Source organism: Aptenodytes patagonicus, chromosome 1 (assembly GCF_965638725.1).
Source record: "Aptenodytes patagonicus chromosome 1, bAptPat1.pri.cur, whole genome shotgun sequence".
In the NCBI taxonomy this organism is placed as follows: domain Eukaryota; kingdom Metazoa; phylum Chordata; class Aves; order Sphenisciformes; family Spheniscidae; genus Aptenodytes; species Aptenodytes patagonicus.
The window spans coordinates 77,251,123-77,269,120 of NC_134949.1; the positions used below are offsets into that span (position 1 = coordinate 77,251,123).

Consider the following 17,998-nt stretch of genomic DNA (forward strand, 5'->3'; position numbering starts at 1 on the left):
TAGCGACAGAAAGGAATGAAGTGTTGTTGCTGCATCCTCACATGCCTAGAGTAAATCCATGAAAAGGCAAGAACACGCATGGATTTGAGATGAGTCTGTTCAGTCACCATATTAGGCCTTTTGACTGCCCACTCTGCAAACTCATCAGCAAGGTGTCAGTCCAAGCCCAAGAAGCACCTTTCACAAGGGCCTTTGTCACATAACACCTGCTGGAAGGTTGGCACCTTTGAGTCTACTCAGTATTTCTTTTGGAGGACTAGAATTTATCATCTGGGTGTTAAATCTCACACCATACTTACTGCGTTCTCCTTTCCTCCCTTCCTACCCTCAACACTCACTGTTTACAATGGAACCAAAGAGGCAGTGGTTTCTCAAATGAGCATTTCATACTAGTTCTTTAAAAAAAAAAAAGAAGTCTTAAGAGCAGTACTCACCATTTGTTTGAAAAGGCACATTGGTGTAAGCTCTGCTGAAGTAGTCATTGAGGACCCTTCTGAGTAAGTCTAAGGTGATGTAAGCAAGACTTGTGTAGACATAACAAGCAATAGCTAGGATCACTGCATAAGAGCCTACTATTCCAGAGGCCAGTATGTTCAGCTAGAGGGGGAGAAAAAAACCACAGCTTTAGGAGACTGATAAACACTCTTTATTCCCCACTTCCTTAAGGCAGTATTTTGTATCAGTTCTTCTATGAAAAATTGGCTGCACACACCTGTTATCCAGACAGCCTGTTAAGACAGCAGAAGTCTACTAAATGCAAGTGTCAGCAGATGCTATGTGCAACATTGCAAAAAGTCATTCCTTTGCTTATGGACCATTTAGCACAAGTAGGGTTGAACAGGAACTCCCTAGAGCTGGGCTTCATGAAGCTGTGTTAAGTCTTCTATACATATCCCACAGGACTACATTTTGCATTAAGAAGTCTAACGCCCCTTCCTCCCTCCTCCTGAGGTGACAGCACAGATTACTTACAATTCTTGGACAGCCAACAAAAAGCACTGGAATCATCAAGGCTACAGAAGAAAAGGTCACCCAGAACACAACATTGTCACGGAAGACCCTGTAGTCTCCTGCAAAGACACCATATTCCACATGTAACTTACTAGTTAACATAACATTTCCTTTTTTGCAAGTGATTGGGGGTAAGCTTTTTCCCCAAAGATTCTGTACATTCAGAAGTCTAGAGTACAGTGTGGAAAAGCTTAGCTTTTGAGCTCAAATGCTGATTAAGATGCACTGTAACACAGTTACTCAAAGCAAGAACAGAAAAACTGTTCCAGTTGAGTATAGGTCCTATACTCAAAGTTGGGACAGCAGATCTCGTCCATGAAACAAAGATTTTTGATGAGGTATATGTTACTCATCTGGTTAGAATGAAAAGTACCAGAGTACTTCTGCCCAATACGAAACCTTTTTATTGCCTATATAGAATCTATAAACATGCACCTATGTATGTTTGACTCTAGAGTATGGTGCAAGTACAACCATCATAACAATGCAAAGCAACAAACTATTCTGGCTTTAGGAAGAGTAATTAAGTCACTCAAACACTTCTTTGTTCCCCCTGCTCTCTAAGGCCTGTCAATTAAACAGAGGGGACAAGCTGACCCCTAGCTGAGTCACTGTTTTACTTTAATGAAGAGCAACCAGGGACTGCATGGATTATCACAGAATTGTGGCTTGAGTCAAACACAGATGACTGGAGAATAAGAAAAAACTGTGCCACCAAGGGATCTTAAGTAGAAGAGTTTTGAGATTTAAAATTACAATAGAGAAAGCAGTGTGACTGATGCTCTGATGTCCCAGAGGGATTCCAGCTCAGCAGCCTTGCTTGCTTTTGAGTGATTTGTCTATTGTTTCTTTCTTAAAGTTATTCTAAAGACCCTGATGATGTCAATTCAGCTGCAAATACAAGTTTGACCCTTACAGTGCAGTGCTCCCAGAGCCTTGCACTATAGTATGGTGACAGGTAACAGCAAGAGCTCCTCTTAATCCACAATGCCTTTATGCCTGAAGCCTCCAAGTTAGACTGCAGATTTTCTACTGTGACTTGTTCTGGATAGAGAACAAGACAGACAGCAAGTGCTCGCCTGAGCAGAGCTGGTGTCACAGACTGCTGAGATGGCAGACAGCTTAGGTAGGAAAAGCCTCAGCAAGTTCTCCGCAGAATAAGTGGTTTCCTTTTCCCACCAGTGCAGATTCCCTAAGTGGTTTTAGTTACAGCACACCTGAAAGAAAAGCTTCAGGTACATCTCTATTCCTCCCAACACTGGAAAGTTAAATATAACACTAAGATAAACCAGATAGTGGCATTCACCTTAGAGCCTTGCAGTGTTCCTGTAATACAGCAGGAGCACACCACTCAATAGCCAGCACTTTGCAACAGAGTATTTCAGTGCATACCTAGTGGAGTAAAGAAGACTGTCGATGAAAAGAGAAATCCCAGCACAAGTCCAATAATAAACATACAGAGTAGGACAGAGCCAAGTCTCCACCAGCTTGCAACCAGGAAAAGCCCTCCAATAATTCCAGCTACTGCTGTCAAAATAAGACGCACTGAAAAAGAAAAGGGGAAATTCCAACACTCTGAAAACTTCAGTTACTGCAGTAACATGTTCAGCAGCTTTATTTACATGCTTGATTTCGTTATCTAACAAAAACTTTCTGAAAAGAGCCAAACAAGAGTATCAGTACTTGCTTCATGCATTTCACTTAGACTCCAGTCTGCAACTGAGGATGTGCTACTGAAAGAGTGGCATAGGAATGGAGTGAAAGTCTTGCTACTATGTGCACCTTGAACTGCCCTGGGAACTATGGTTGCAACCACATGTATCAAAAAAGTAACTATGAGGTAGAACAAAGACAAAAAGAACTAGTTCTTGCTAGTCTAACAAGCAGGATGCAGACCTTCCACTCCATTTTACAGATGAAATTTGCGTTTGACCTGAAACCGCGGTCCACCCATTATGAAAGAAGTAGGAAAGATGTATGTTGCAAGTTTCCAGAGTTTCTAAAAACCTGTATCTTCCTTGGATAGATACTTAAATTTGTCTTTTATAGTTGTAGCTCTTAATTCTGCATCACTATTTGATGTTGGAAGCAACAGTTACTCTGTTGCATATTCAGCTACTATGGTAATCAGAGCTCAGTTCTACTACCCAGGTATCACCCTCCTATCCTTCCTAAGGCTGGCCAACAACAAGTACAACTGAGATTTTACTTAAGGGATTTATAATAACGGTACTTTGGGAAGAGCGCGGGGTATCCTGATACATCTACTCACCATCATAACCAAGGCCAGTTACCCTTGTAATGAATACAAAGAAGAAGAATCCTGCAAATATGAAGCCCATGAAGAATAAGTCTAGAGAAGGAGGAGAAAAGATTTAGTATGGTGTCATATCACTTCATACCAAGCCCACTTCAGTACATCTTCAGACTTCTTCACATTACAACAGGGAAAGAACATATCAGCTCACTGGCTGAGAAGCACAAAAGGAAAGCCAGACAACGCTTTGTTCTGGAAAAGGGTGTCCTCAAGCACTTCAAATAGTCAAAAAGCTACATATTTATATTGCCCAGCATGCACCCTAGTTCTGCATTTCTGTTCTTTGAATACCAGAAGCTTCTTCCTCTACACTTAAAAGCTCTGATCCTGTAAAAGCAAAGCAGTGGACCTAATTGGCACAAAATCACTATCAAGTGAATCTTAGTAATAACACCACCATTCTAAGTTAGATCTATGAAATTCCAACCAGACTTATGAGGAAAGAAACAACATTCAGTACCTGTTTTCCAGAATCTGTGTCCAAAAAAGCAAGTGAAGAGACCAAGAATAGCAAGAGCAGTGAAGAATACTTTGGTAGAAAGTTTGCCTACAAGGAGAAAGAAAGGGTTACTAGAGCATTCCACCTAGTAGTCCCAACAATGACACTAAGGTAAGGTCAGGTTGCTGTCACTGAGTCTACTGACAACTTAATAGCTGCCACTCCTTCAGACACACCATGTGAGCAGATCTGCAATGCCTCAACTAACAGTTATCTTGATAGGATGTCCAACAGAACACTGAAGTAGTTCCCATCTGATTAAGAAATCAAGAGCTTCCTCCTTCGAAAGAGACTGAAGTTTCTGTAACAATAGTTAAGTAGCTGTAACTTGCTGTTTAGAATACTGATACAGCTTACCTGAAAATTCTCTGCTCAGCTTTAAAAAGGGACATCCAATCATCTATAAAAATCAGCGCTACACAGTTAGTGACCCAGGCAGCACCTATAGTCCTGCAGCCTTCACCATAGTCTCCCTTTAGTATACTCTCCACACAACAGAAAGGACCAGCAGCATCCCAGTATGGCTCACCTCTGCCTCCTAGGCAAATTTCTTACTGGTATTTAAGCTATTTGAAACAAGTAAACCACATTTTCCTAGTTCTCTGAATTAGAGAAAAGGGGTTTAGCCTGGATAATTTGTCTCATGTCATCATAAGACAACACTGAGTTTGACAACAGTTACTTATGTTACAGTATATGATAAGAAAATAATCATGAGAACAAAATCTTACTTTATGAACCATATTCTACCCATTATTCTTGTCCCTTCTGCAGTCATAATGAGTGGCAGCTTTGCTCTTCTGCTCAAGTTCTATGATTATATAGCTTTGTACAAAGTAGCATGACTTTGTAGTCATTTCGCTATTATCTTCATGCTTTTTTTAGGTAACTGCTTTTAAAATATTTGTAAGTTACCAATTCCTGTTAGCACTAGCATAGTTAGAAAAATCAGGCTGGACCCTAATCTAGTTCATGTTTTATTAGCTTAGTTTCACATGCAGCATCTATAGTCCTAGAAGTGATCTAAGATTATGTATCCAGTTCAAAAGGAAAAAGCTAGAGTGGCACTACAGAGTTGAAAGCTATATATTTGCAAGCCACATATTAAACCTCCATTAAGTTAAAACTTCAATTGCTAATAGTTCTCCTTGGTCTTATTTCATTATTCTAGAATTTCTCCTCAATCAAGAATTAGACTCTGTCATAAAGTAACAAAATATATCTAGTGTAGAACAAAGAGCTCCTTCACACACTTAAAAAAAAAAGTCTCAAAAGCACCACTCAGCACGTTGGGGCACAACAAGCTTGAAATGAGTTGGCAAGGACGTACAAGTCCCAACTTACTGAGAGAAGAGCAGTTATCCACCAGGTCAGCAAAGCTGCAGGCATATGTATGCACAGGTATGTATGCAGCAGAAGTATTCCAAAGAGGATCCCATACTATGACGTTGTAGATCACACCTTGTCCAGGGAGTGAGGAAAAGTAGACATTGGTCTTGTCATCAGTTGTCAGTGTAAGCATCTGGAACAGTAAAGAATATTTTTAATTGCAAGGAACTGCTTGACACTGTTGGCATATTGATGTGCCCATACAGCTGAGGGAATACTCAGCAGCTCAAAGATGATGATCAGCAAGAATTGCAGGCAGAGCTCTCTTATTCTGAACTGTCTCAGTATTACCAATTGAACCATTAAAGGCTTACAGGACAGACACCACTTCCTCCAACATTACCAAGTTTGCTGACAGGGGAGAAGATTCTCTCACTCATATGTTTTGCTCCTCCCCATTTGAGAACACAGTTCAGTTTCCCTATCAGTCTACTAACCCAGGTCTGGCCTCTGAAGCAGGCAAGGCTGCCTTTCTACTCCCTAGCAAGGCCAGACAGGTCATGGCCACCGAGATTGTCCCCTCTCTGTCCCTTCCAATCTCTTTGCTGGGGGTAGGTAAACACGCAGCAAGTGTTTACTCTTGCATACCAGATCTCTTTATGCCACTCCAAATGGGGCCTGTTCCTAGTCCAGTTCCACTACACTTTCCTCCCACCTCTTTCTTGCATTCCCTGCCCAATTCTCAGCACCTAAGGATGCCAGTCCACAGCATCTATCAGGCATTGTAGGAGACTGTATCAATCTTTGTCAGAAGTGTCTCGTCTTGTGGATTTACAGGCATTCAGTGGCAGTATTGCTATAGGCAAGCTGACCTCAACATCACTGAAGGAGCACTGTGGCTAAAGCAGCATCCAGCAAGCAGGAAGACACCGCAGTTAAGAGCTTGTTTAATTGAGAAAAGAGTGCAAGACATAGAAACACATCACAGACCAGTCACTAACATCTACTAATATCAGAGCCCACTGCAAGAAGCCTCAATTCTGCCACATTTCGGGCTGTGCTAACTAGCCACCTCTATCCCAAGAGACAGCGGTTACCATTTTGCATGCATCACTCACTGTATACTTCCTAGCCAGAAATCCCAGATACAAGCAAGAAACCTGAAGCATCAGCAACTTGCTTATGTCAGCACTCAAGGAAGATAAGCACAGGGGATGAGAAAACTTAAGATAGTGCCACTGCCACATGCCTGGTACACCAGTGTTTCAGACTTACTTTAATGCCGTTAGCTTTGATACTTTGCACCTCAGACATCTTCCGTATGTGGCTCATGAGTACCATCTCAGAAAGATCGTTCTCTGGTAAGAAGTACTGGTAGACATCATAGCGCAGTCGCCATCTGGAGTTCTGACCGGTCCCTGAATCGCAGGATGGTGGGTTTGCTCCCCTACAATTAAAAAGAGATCAGTTGTGTGCCCAGCACAAGCCCCCAGATCTTAACATTAGTTTTCAGAAGTTACCTGTCCGAGTTGGCAGTATTTGGCTTCTACTCTTTGAATTAGTTGCTGGTGTTAACTTCTAAACTAGACTGTAAATGTTTGTGAGCACAGACTACAGCAGTATTATGCAGAACTACCCTGATGCAGGTAGTGCCTCTGCTGGTACCTGCCTTTATATTTATAGAGGCTTCCTATGAGTTGTCATAAGGAGCCAGCACAAGAATTCCAAGAGGTCACAACAGCCAAAGATCACAGCATCACTGCCCGTTTTTTCCATGCATGCGATATATACAGCTCTGAACATAGCCTTCCCCATTTCCTGCCTATCACCTGTGACATTAGTCACCATTCAGGAAATAATGCCTTATAACTTGAAGTCTCAATATTAAACAAAACTCCAGGTCATTATCGTGCTTCTATACCAGTAGAAGAATAAAACTGGCTATAATACACAACTGCTCCTCAAACAGATTAAGTCATTATGAGGAATGGGAAGATCTAGTATTTGCTGACTGCTTGCACATCTGAAGTTGCATAACCTCTCCCACAAGATGCAACTCTCAACTTTTATCTCTCTCTGTGTTACCTCTTCCCCTCCTCCTTTTCCTCATTTACTTCTCAGTTTGTTGCAGCAAACAAGATTTCTGCCAGCAGCTGGATAGTCAGCCTTTCCAGCAGAATCTTGTTTTATGACCTTGGCCAAATACAGGACAAATGAGTATTGTGTATGGGGATGCTCAGTGCACTGAAGTTTTTCCACACACCTGGTATATCCCAAGTTTGCAGGGGCAAACTTGATGTGTATATCAACCAACGTATAGTCTAGGTAAATGTTTGGATCCACTTCCAAGTCAAATTCTAGATTACAGCCTCCAGGAATAGGATCTAGAACACAGAAGAGATAGCTGTAGTAGGTTTTACTTCCCCCTTACACAGCATGAAAAAAGTTCTAAGACCTCAGCAATGCATGTACTTGCAGGCATAGTCTGCTTGCTGAGCACATAAGATTGTCAGGTTCTAGTCCTGCAGACAACACAAGTGCTTTCACTGCAGTCTAAGGTAGGTTCTGATACATATGCACAGCAGTTTTCTACTCTAAGGCTGAAGTCATGACAAGACCATACAGTACATCCTATACATTACTTGCAATTCAGCAGTGATACTAAACTTTTTCAGCCCATTTCAAAAGGATTTCTGGCATCTCCATCATATGTTTGCACCACGTAAGAACATCACCTCTGAAAGGTCAACACTTCATTTCATAGTTAACTTGTAATAAGCAGAGCTGGTATCCCTTAACAAGTAATAAGAACATACCTTTCTCCATATAGGGAATAGAGATAGCTGTGCTGAGCACCTGGCTAGCATCCAGTGACCGAAGGTACCATGTACATACGCTCTGTTGAGGCTGAAGGATGGAAACCAGTCCTTTGTCTACTCCGGTTCCTGAGCTGTTCACAGATGGATTCTGGACAGAAACAAGTTATATAAACAAGCAGTTCTTGAGAAGATTTCTACCACAGCTTAAGGTATTGCACAGGAGTCATATTCCTGCCACAAACCTGTAGGGCACACATTTCAGTGCCAGTTGCCACAGAGGAGGCATTCAGCCCTTAGCTAGCTAGTAAAAAAAGGAAGATGGGAAAAAAAGGAGCTGGAAAAGAGGGAGGGGCCTCTGACACCACACACTACCTAGTTCAGGCTCAAAAACCCAAGTGATAAGTTTGAGACTACTAAAGAGTTAATCACAAGCAAATTGCAGAGAAATCTAGCTAGTGGAAGCCTAGTGCTGCACAGCAATGCACTGACTAGTAAAGGTGTAAGAGGATTGGAATAACCCTCACAAAAAGTTGTGAGATGTCACTAAAGGGCATTCTGGGAACCAAAGTGCAGAAGCACATCACTATCTCCACCAGAATGGAGATGACTGTATGACAGCTGGCTTAACACTAGCCATGCCAGACAAGAGTGCCTGGGGCCAGGTCAGCTACCAACCCAATGCCCACCAGCACCATCCTTTTCAGAATCAGGGGTCTGGAGGAAAGATCAGGCAGCAATGGCAGTGCCACACTCACAGCTGGAACAACCAATTGACCTGCAGTAAGATCTATTTTTCAGCATGGAAAATGTGCTTTGGTCCAAGAAGGCCACAGTTATCTGAGGCAACACTGTAAGGAAGCACTTTGGACATGGCAGGCTTTAAGGTCTGGCTCAGCTTCATATTTCTAGAGGCAGGCCAGCCCTAAAAGCAACATAGCCATATTTATGCATCACTATCCTTGGCCTGGTAAGGCCCATGAATGCAAAGAGGATCTGAACTGACAGCAGAAGATTCTACCAGTGGTGATCAAAGACTGAATAGGTGTAACAGTAATGCCTTAGCCCTGTAATCCTGGCTATTTCACCAGTACAAAGATAACTGAGCTGGGTGACTTGTGTTGCAAGTTATTAACCTCCTAAGCTTCCCAGAATACTCCTTGGCACCCAGTATATTCTCATTTGGAAAATACTGATGGGGAGAGGGAAACTGATGGCAGCTGTCAGAACTCCATCTACCACTGCCAGCTTAGTCTATGTTCTGCTCATATACCACTTAGAGCCTCACTGCACCATAAAAAAAAAAATCAGTATTTTTAGATTGCATCCCAGTAATGATGGGACAAACTGAGGCTAGCGTATAGTAGTAGGAATGCTTATATTGTTGGCTAGAAGTAGCAGTCTTCACTGGAATTTCCTCCACTAGGGAGGAATTTCTCCATGTGCCACCAAAGGAGAATTAGATTCAGGACAAGGAACTGGGGTAACAAGACATTATACCTGTAGTGGCTAGATCCCAGCCACATATCAGCAGACAACTAAACACCCCAAAGTGATCATGTTTAGTGTATAAGGTATCTGGCAAATACTTATCAAGAATCTGTTTTTAATTTGACAAGCTGATGGATAGTAGTCAGCAGTCACATGTCAAAAGCACCACTTTCACCAAGAACAAAGAGCCCTGAAACATTTTCAAGCCAGCTCTGAAATTCCTTTACCGTTCAGTCATCCAAAATAGTAGCTATGACATGTAAGTACAAGAAAGTATTATTTTAGCTTCAGAAATCCTAAGAGCCATGAAGGTAAAATATTAATATTATTTATACAGCTTCAGTTCTATATTCCTACACGTACCAGAGCCAACTCTTCTGTTGAAAGAAAAGTAGCACTTAACAGAAGCAACACTCTCACCATACCTTATCAAAGGATATCACCACATCACTTTGCTGAGCATGTACTTGAAAAATAACGACAGTCACATTGCTTGCAATGTTCCTGATTACAGCTTCCACTGGATTGGTCTGGTTAAGTAGCACATTTCTGAATTTTCCCAAGGAGAGTTCAAGAAGACCTGGATTAAAAAAAAAAGGAAGACACTTTTTTTTTGTCCAGAGGGAAGCAATTACTAAAGGGAGCCTGGAAGCTTCCAGTAGCCCAATATTAGTCAGCTGGGAACAGAACAAGATGTTGTTTTATGCTACTCTCATCCTGTAGGCTGTATTAAGGTTTCAGAGACTACTATACACAGAGCTATACTTACAAGAACAGATACAGCTAGAGAACCTGCCATGCAGCCTGGCACTCACCTAAGCACATGGGGCAGGACTCCCACCAGGAGCTCAGTATTTGATACAGCTGAGCTCATCAGCAACAGACACTAGCTGCAGCTGACCAGCTAGTGCAATCAACAGCAAGTAATATTCAGTAGAGTAAATAGAGAGGATACTGAGGACTACCGGCTCTTTGGCAAGTACAGGCGAGCATGCTTGTATTAGCCAGCCAACTTGCACAATACCTGTTAGACTTCCTGGGTGAATTCCCAGGCCATGGGAGTTGGAGTCAACCTCTATAATACAGAGTCAAATCTGTAGTTTACATCTGTATACTTACCCACTTTCAGCTACTTCACATGTCTTTTGCTCCCACACTATTCTTAATTATTAGGACTGTTGGACCCTGATTTCTGTATCTAAAAATCTAATTTTTCCAAGACACAACCAAGACTGTTTCTTCTTACGGTGATCATAACCCCATGATCCACTGTCATTTTAATTTAAAGAGAACCACATGACCTAGGATACAAGACTCTGAGAATCAGCTTTGGCTTGTCATTCAAGTCCTGCAAGAAAGCCTGGTTTCTCCCTGTGCTGAGCTTGTGAGGGACAGGGGATGTCAAGGGAGGAAAGAGAAGCAACTGTACAGAAGCCACAAGATTCTCTTTTGTTGGTGGTTAGCAGACTAGATGCTTGCAGAGCATGCACAATGCCTTTCAGGTTTTTCTCTGAATTCCCCTGTGTGCACACACAGTAGCCCAGCAGATCTAAAACTTATCAAGCCTAAACACATACACAGCGCTTCCTCAATAAAGTTGCCTCTTCTAGTGTAAAGGGTTGATACTGTCAAGTACTCCAACAGAAACACAGAGTAATCAACAGCACCATCCCATATACACTGTTGCTGATGACTCAGGTGGTCTCCCATCCAAAAAAGGAAGGGATACAGTCTTCTCATCCGAAACTGTACCCAGTACTCTGGAACTCCTTTCTGTTATTTTTCACTCTCCCCTGCCAAGAACTGGCATCTTTGGCCCACTTCTTTGCCTCTTGATGATATGTAAACAGAGGTGAGCTCCTACCCTCATGCCTCCTCCACTCACCATACAGCCAAGGAAGAAAGTAGAGGAAAAGCCTAACTCATCTCATCTTGCTAACTTCAACCCTTACATGCTCACCCCCAAAATTCGCTTAATACAAGTACTGCATCACCAATAAAACCCCAGCTGAAATATGGGGATCATAAACCATCTAGGAGGAAAAAAAGATTCTCCATTTTTCCGTCCCATCATCTGCAGTTTGTGTTAAGGTAGAAGTTTTACTCCAAGTTTTCAAACAGTAATTAATGTCAAATTAGAGCTACAGAAAAAAGCTTTGTATATTCTTCCATTTCAGATAGAGTCCCTTGAGCAGCATTCGGATATCCTCCCCTTCACAAGACCTCTTTCCTCCTTAGCTCCTAAGTTCTACCAGAAACGCAACTAGCAGTATGAATGCTAAAGAAAAGCATTCAAAAGGCACAGATTATGTATCTATGCACTCAGAAATTTGGAGTGAAAGCTTAGAATACAGGCAAAATTTTTCTTTGATCTTTAAGAACTTCAGCACAGTTTCATGAACTGCAAGATGTTCACACTTAGATGTTCTTTTAAGGAGAAAGCTGAAACCATATACATCCTCTCTATGCTCTACATCAAGGGGAAAAAAACTGCATTGCTCCGTCTTGTTTCTCACCTCCACTCTGTACTCATACTCAGAGGCCTCTGCATAAGAACAGATTTGTCAGCAAGACACGCAGCCACTACTTCAACATGATCATGAGACTCTAAATGTCAGAGGTACTCTCTCAAGTTTAATTAGCGTGGTAAATTAAGGCATGGTGTTCTACATTGCTTTACTGTTTGCATAACTGCTCCTAAAACAGTGCATGTGACATACATTTTAAACCAAAGTCTGGACAGAAGAGCATAGATTCAGGTTGAAGAACAAGAATGGCTACATCCATCAGACAAGTATTGTTCAGCTTGCTGTTTGCAGGATCCTTCTAGCCAGGCTTGAAAGATGACTAAAAGGGGAGGTCACAAGCACTGCAGAGAAGCAGAACCTTCTAAAATGTTTGCTGGAAGAGCAGTTGCTACCTGGCCACAGACTACAGCACCTTTCCAGCCTTCTCTTTTTCTGTCATTTGAACAAGTCACTGGTGGTGCTCTGAGGCAGAAAGGGAGCATGGAGAGCAAGACAAATTAACCAACTCACAATTCATCAGGCCTATTGCTATCAAAAGTTCTCAGACAGGCATTAGACTACCTGAGCCATGCAGAGTTCAGTGTTGTCAAAGATGCTTTGAAGGACAGATACAGAGACCACCATGAACACGTAGTACTGGCCACAGCATGCAAGCTGCTTCTTTGGGCAAGCTTGATCTCACTGAAGGTAGCATACCAAACAGGACTGCAGGTTCAGCAGCACATGCAGCAAAGATAACACTACCACAGAAGTGAGGTAGTTGACCCAGCAAGTCAGCAACAGAGCCAGGAACAAAAACCAGGCATCCCTGCTTTTTTTATTGCTTCACTTGCTTCAAATAGTGAAGGTCTAGAAACACCCTGTAAGATGCCAGGCTATCCCCTCTTCCTCACCTTGTAGGGAGAAGTATAATGGTCACTGCATGTCAGAGTAGTTTTGGGTTAGATACTGGAGAGGAACCCTCACCATTACAGGGATTATCAACTGAAAACATACTTAAAGGAAGTCAGCATTGCTGAAACTGAGCAAAAGCAGAGTGAAGATGGAGTATTGAGCATGTATTACTCAGTATACTAGAACCAATACTAGAACAGGAGCACAGCTAGTCCAGCATATAAGACAACTGATGAGCAGAGGTGGATGACAGTCCACTCTGTCACTCCACATTGTATCTTTTTTCTCACATGAAGGGCAAAACCAGTAAAGACAGCAAAGGAATTGAACATCTCAGAGCTCTTCTGAGATCAAAAGTCCTTATTCCTAACTCTAAGCAACAAGATAATCAACTGTACAGAGGCTCAGCATTTATTATCTCTTCCCCGTGACATGCAGTTTCCCCAACAAGCAACACACAGCTTGAACCATTTCTGTTCTGCTGATTCAATGCCAAGCTCTCAGTTCATTTGATCCTTTAAGTAAACCACATTTCCGGCTCCAATAGTCAAATGTCACTCCCCATCACCAATAAACAGTTAACCATACAAGGTTTTGATGACAGCTAGCAGTCCAATTTCCATTAAGAAACACAACTGAAGAAATGCCGTTGCTGCCTATACAGGAACAGTCTTTACCTACAGAGCCATGCTCAAACATTATGCTTGCCTCAGACAAAGATGTTCTCTACAGTCAGAGGAAACGCATTTCTACTCTGTGCCAACGAACTTACAGTGGATATGCAGAATAACCTTATGTAAGCTTTAAGAGGTAAAAAGAACCTTCCAGTGTAGGGAGTATCTCAACAAGTAGTCACATGAAGACATTTAATGGAGATGAAATGCAATCTGACTGAAAACCAGTTTGAGTAGGGAAAACATGAGTATACAGTTACTTAATAGAATAAAGCCAGCAGCTGTATTATATCAGACCTGTAAGGCTATGCATACATGGATGCATAGCAGAGTCCTGCTACAAGGTCTCTGTCTTCCCACGCTAGTAAAACCCCACCCCACTAGTAAGACACCCACCCCACCCCCAAAAGCAGCAAGAAGATTTATGAAAGCTTCTAAACTTTAATTGCATGTGTACTGAGACTCATGCTTAGAGCACACTTTGATGCTTAAAGCAGATAGTGCCACAGACTGTGGCTTGTCACCAGCTGCACCACTCCCATCCCAAAAGACTATTCTGTTCACCAAGTTAGAGATCATGAGGTCTTCTACAGTCTGAAAAGTGAGGGAAGAAGTGTACCCATCTCACCTGCTTAGTTCTACTAATCCACTTTGATTATCAGCCAGAACACACAAGACCTGGCCTCAGTCACATTGCTGGCACTGTTTATAAGACATCACTTGCGCATTTGGGCAATAATGCTTCAAAATGCAAGTGACCAGCTGTCCAATACATTCAGACAGCTGAATAGCTTTGTGTGAACCTCTTATTTTAAAATGTTGTCTCTGCATAGACTAAACAGCTAGCACAAACTAAGTTCATCCAGATAAGCTCCCTTTATGAAAAGGGCACCGCTCAATCCTGATTACACTATAAATTCGCTTTAGTTTTTCCAACACTAAACAACCTGGTTTGGATGTAGCAAACAAGGCCAGTTGCACTCTTACTTCATGAAGGTGGAGCTCCCTAGGAGGTAACAAACATGATATATAAAACACTTCTGCACAAATACTAAGTTTGAAGAGCTGCAGCCGATCAAAACCCCAGAGAGGTAATATAGGCCATCATGCACAGATTTTACTTAGCACTTTTAAAATGAAGCCAGATCTTCTAGCATTAGGAGATAGCAGAGCCCATCCCTGCAAACCTGGGCATCCAAGACTGAATAACCACAAGACAATTTCAAATAAGTGAACCATTAAGCAAGTGTCCTTGTTTAAAGGGCCTAATGATCAGCTAGACATTGGTACACAAATTACACAGCTTATCAGCTTTTCATGAGGAAAATACTTTCTGCCTTCACCCTCAGTTTTGCAAAGAAATACAGCAACAGGCTCCTTCAAGGCAAAGCAGTTAGCTTAGTCCCATATTCATTCTGCCTTTTTACATACTGTAAAAAAATTACTCAACACATGACTCATTTTCAATCAAGTCTGTGAGACAAATTGCTTGTCAGCATCTTTTAATATAAACATTAAGATCTAAGAACATTGAGCCTTCAATTCTCAGACCTGCTTGCCACCATCAGGTGCCAAGCCTAAGCTTCTAGGGCCTGCTAGAAGCAGGGAACACTTGGCCCTCCACTAAGACCTTGGCCATGAGACTGGGGTGGCAGGTGGGGGAGAAGGAAGAAGTCTTCCATACTTGAGACTGATTCCAAAGGCTGTCCTGCAGCCCTGCAAAGTATCCCAAGAGTAGATTTCTCCTTTTGGACAATTAAGCTTCATTAGAGGCAAGTTTAAAAATAAAGAAAACTAAGAAGAGGAGGCTTACATCAGCCCTAACATAAGGGACTGCTTGCTTATCTCTGAATTATCTCTGAAAGGAAACTGATTATTTTTTCCTTTATTTGAACAGATAAGAATTTAACCAGAAAAAAAGTAAGCTGCTATTAAATCTTCACAAGCTATACTCATTACAGTACACTTACCTCTGGATGCCTATTTTAGTCACATGCAGGAACACAGGGGAATTACAAAAAAAAAAGTCCATGCCAAATAAAGTCAGATTACATCAGCACAGCCAACAAGTAATTTTAGGAACCAAGCTCCAAATTCTAGAGGGTTTCGCTCATTTCCTTAATTTTATAGGGACAGTGGTTTTCAATTTGCAGGGTGCTGGGAACCCACAACCACCTGTATGTGGTCAAAAAAAAAAAATTTCCACTATTAACCTTGTTCCCTTTCTGACATAAACTCATGGGTAGTGAATGCCACCTTGTTTCCTTGGAAGAATACAACTCTACACCAGACTCATCAGCCTATACCATATCCCTGCAACAGCATGGTAAAAATTAGTCCAGCAGATCCACGTAAGAGTTAAAATGATGGCATTCATAGCAATTAAGCTATAAAAAAATGGGGGGAAAAAAAGGGGGGGGGGGAATGGGTTCTCCCTGCCCACATCAAAGATAACCGCGAATATATAAAACTTTTCTCCAACTCCGCAGACAGCTGCATCTTCGCTTTGATCTTCACTCTTGCTCAACCCTCGAGACAGCAGCAGGTCACCCCGCCGCTGCCTGGGACACCCCCCAAAAGGCTCTGCAAGCCCCTCCTCGCAACAAGCCCCTCCTGCTCCATCCAGCTAGATGTCGACCCAGCCAAAACCACCCTCTCCCCGCTACAAGCCGGGCTCCGCCGGCCCTCCGACCGCCTAATGGCGGCCACGGCCCACAGCGTCCCGTCGTCCCCCCCCCCCCCTGCATCGCACTCACCTGAGGCACCGCCGCGGCGCAGGACCCCCAGGAGCCCCAAGAGCAGCACGGCGCAAGGCGAGAGCCGCATGGCGCTGCGGAGGGAAGGGGAGACGAGGCTGTGAGCGGGCCAGGGCGGTTAGGAGGGGCTTGGGCCGGGCGGGTCCTGTGAGGCGGCGCAGCGCCCGCGAGGGCGGGCGCTGCGCCGCCTCACAGGACCCGCCCGGCGGAGGCCGTTCCCGCCGCCCCTCACCCACCTGCGCGAGGAGGCTGAGGTAACGGTCTCAACCGCTGCCCCCAACGGCTTTTATCCTCCCAAGCCGCGTCCGCCGGCTGTGTGGCATTTACTGAGGCAGGTGAGGGGCTCGGGAAGGTTTCCAGGTCGAGGTGGGGAGGGTTGAATTTAATTTTTTTAATATTTTTTTTTTTTTTTTTTAAATTTTTAATGCAGCTGCCGTTTGTTTTTGCCTTACAAACGGCGGTGAGAAACGCTGGTAGGCCTCAGAGGCTTGCTGGCTCAAGGCACCTCTGGCTGCGAAGGTGATTCATGGGCACGTGACGGGAGAAAACAGAACGCAAATTAAAAGTCTCTCTTTTTTGGGGGGCGTGTTTTCACTTTGTTATTTGGGCCTCGTTTATGAATTTGCATCGTAACCTAGGCTCTAAAAAGCCTTGTACAATCACCCCTATTGTGTTTATTTTTCCCCCAGCTTGCTTCGATCCGGTTTCCAGTTAAAATGCAGAAGGAAGGTGTCAGTCTGGCGTAAGAAGAACAGAGACATGAGTGCTGGTCTGTGTTTATAGCTATTTCAGATAAATGGGTGTACTTTCTTCTCCCTGCCTTTGCCTACTGTGCTTCGGAAGGCAGCCTTTCTCCGTCAGGTTACCTAGTTTGCTGAGGTTATTTTTGTTCTGCGCATCGAGGTTCCTGTAAGTCAAAATCCATGAGATATTAAAAGTCTGTTTAGTGTTTGCCACTGTCCTAGTTGACCTCTCTGAGTGAGACCTCAGTCACTTTATTCACAGCTCAGCGTTCAAACTGCTCACCCGTGGCTTTCAGTCATAGACAAACAGTGCCCGCGAGAGGCTTGTCTCGTGCCACGAGCCTCACTTATTCCAGGCTCAGTCCAGTATCCATCCCGCTCGTGGAAATCCAAGAAAGAACCTGTTGACTTCAATAATAGTTGTAAACCCCTTAAAAATGCGCGGTAGGTTTTGGTCTACGGCACGGTAGTTTGTGACGGCTTTTTAACAGAGGAGCACGAAGGAACCCCACATCCCAGTTTACATGAGCAGGCCAGCAAAATCCTAACCCCAACCGCACCGTCAGAAAAACACTTTTGTCAGGTTAGTTTGTATCATGGCAAAGAGAGTAGCTGTAAGTGGCAGAAGAGTCTCGCGGCATACGTGTTGCTGCCGGGTGGCTGCACCCACAGCATGGCTGACAAGCTAGCCAGAAGAAATTCCTGGAGGTCTCCAGCCCAGCTGCCCCCTCCAAGCCGGACTATGGCCGACACTAGAGCGGGTCAGCCATGGTTTCGCCTCACCGAGCCAGAAGACCCCCGAGGGCAGCGAGAGCACAGCCTCCCCGGGTGTCCCGTCCCACCCGCCTTGTGCCGCAGGCGTTTCCTGATGTCCAGCCTGGCCCTCCCACGGCCGGCTGCCAGCTGTGAGACCCCCCCAGGTAAGCAGGGGAGGTCCCTG

At 43.5% G+C, this 17,998-nt stretch overlaps 1 protein-coding gene across 2 annotated transcripts in view; it reads right to left on the reverse strand.

Annotated features, from left to right (window-relative positions):
* Positions 1 to 16,415, reverse strand: part of TM7SF3 (transmembrane 7 superfamily member 3) — a 36,180-nt gene extending 19,765 nt beyond the window's left edge. For both annotated transcript variants that reach the window (XM_076343420.1, XM_076343415.1), the window contains exons 1-11: positions 16,316 to 16,415; positions 9,889 to 10,043; positions 7,973 to 8,123; positions 7,420 to 7,540; positions 6,432 to 6,603; positions 5,172 to 5,349; positions 3,789 to 3,875; positions 3,284 to 3,364; positions 2,404 to 2,556; positions 973 to 1,070; positions 435 to 597 (exon numbers count right to left, since the gene is read on the reverse strand). In XM_076343420.1, coding sequence (XP_076199535.1) covers positions 435 to 597; positions 973 to 1,070; positions 2,404 to 2,556; positions 3,284 to 3,364; positions 3,789 to 3,875; positions 5,172 to 5,349; positions 6,432 to 6,603; positions 7,420 to 7,540; positions 7,973 to 8,123; positions 9,889 to 10,043; positions 16,316 to 16,385 — 1,429 coding nt within the window. In that variant the 5' untranslated portion in view covers positions 16,386 to 16,415. The remainder of the gene's footprint in view (positions 1 to 434; positions 598 to 972; positions 1,071 to 2,403; positions 2,557 to 3,283; positions 3,365 to 3,788; positions 3,876 to 5,171; positions 5,350 to 6,431; positions 6,604 to 7,419; positions 7,541 to 7,972; positions 8,124 to 9,888; positions 10,044 to 16,315) is intronic.
* Positions 16,416 to 17,998: the final 1,583 nt, after the last annotated feature.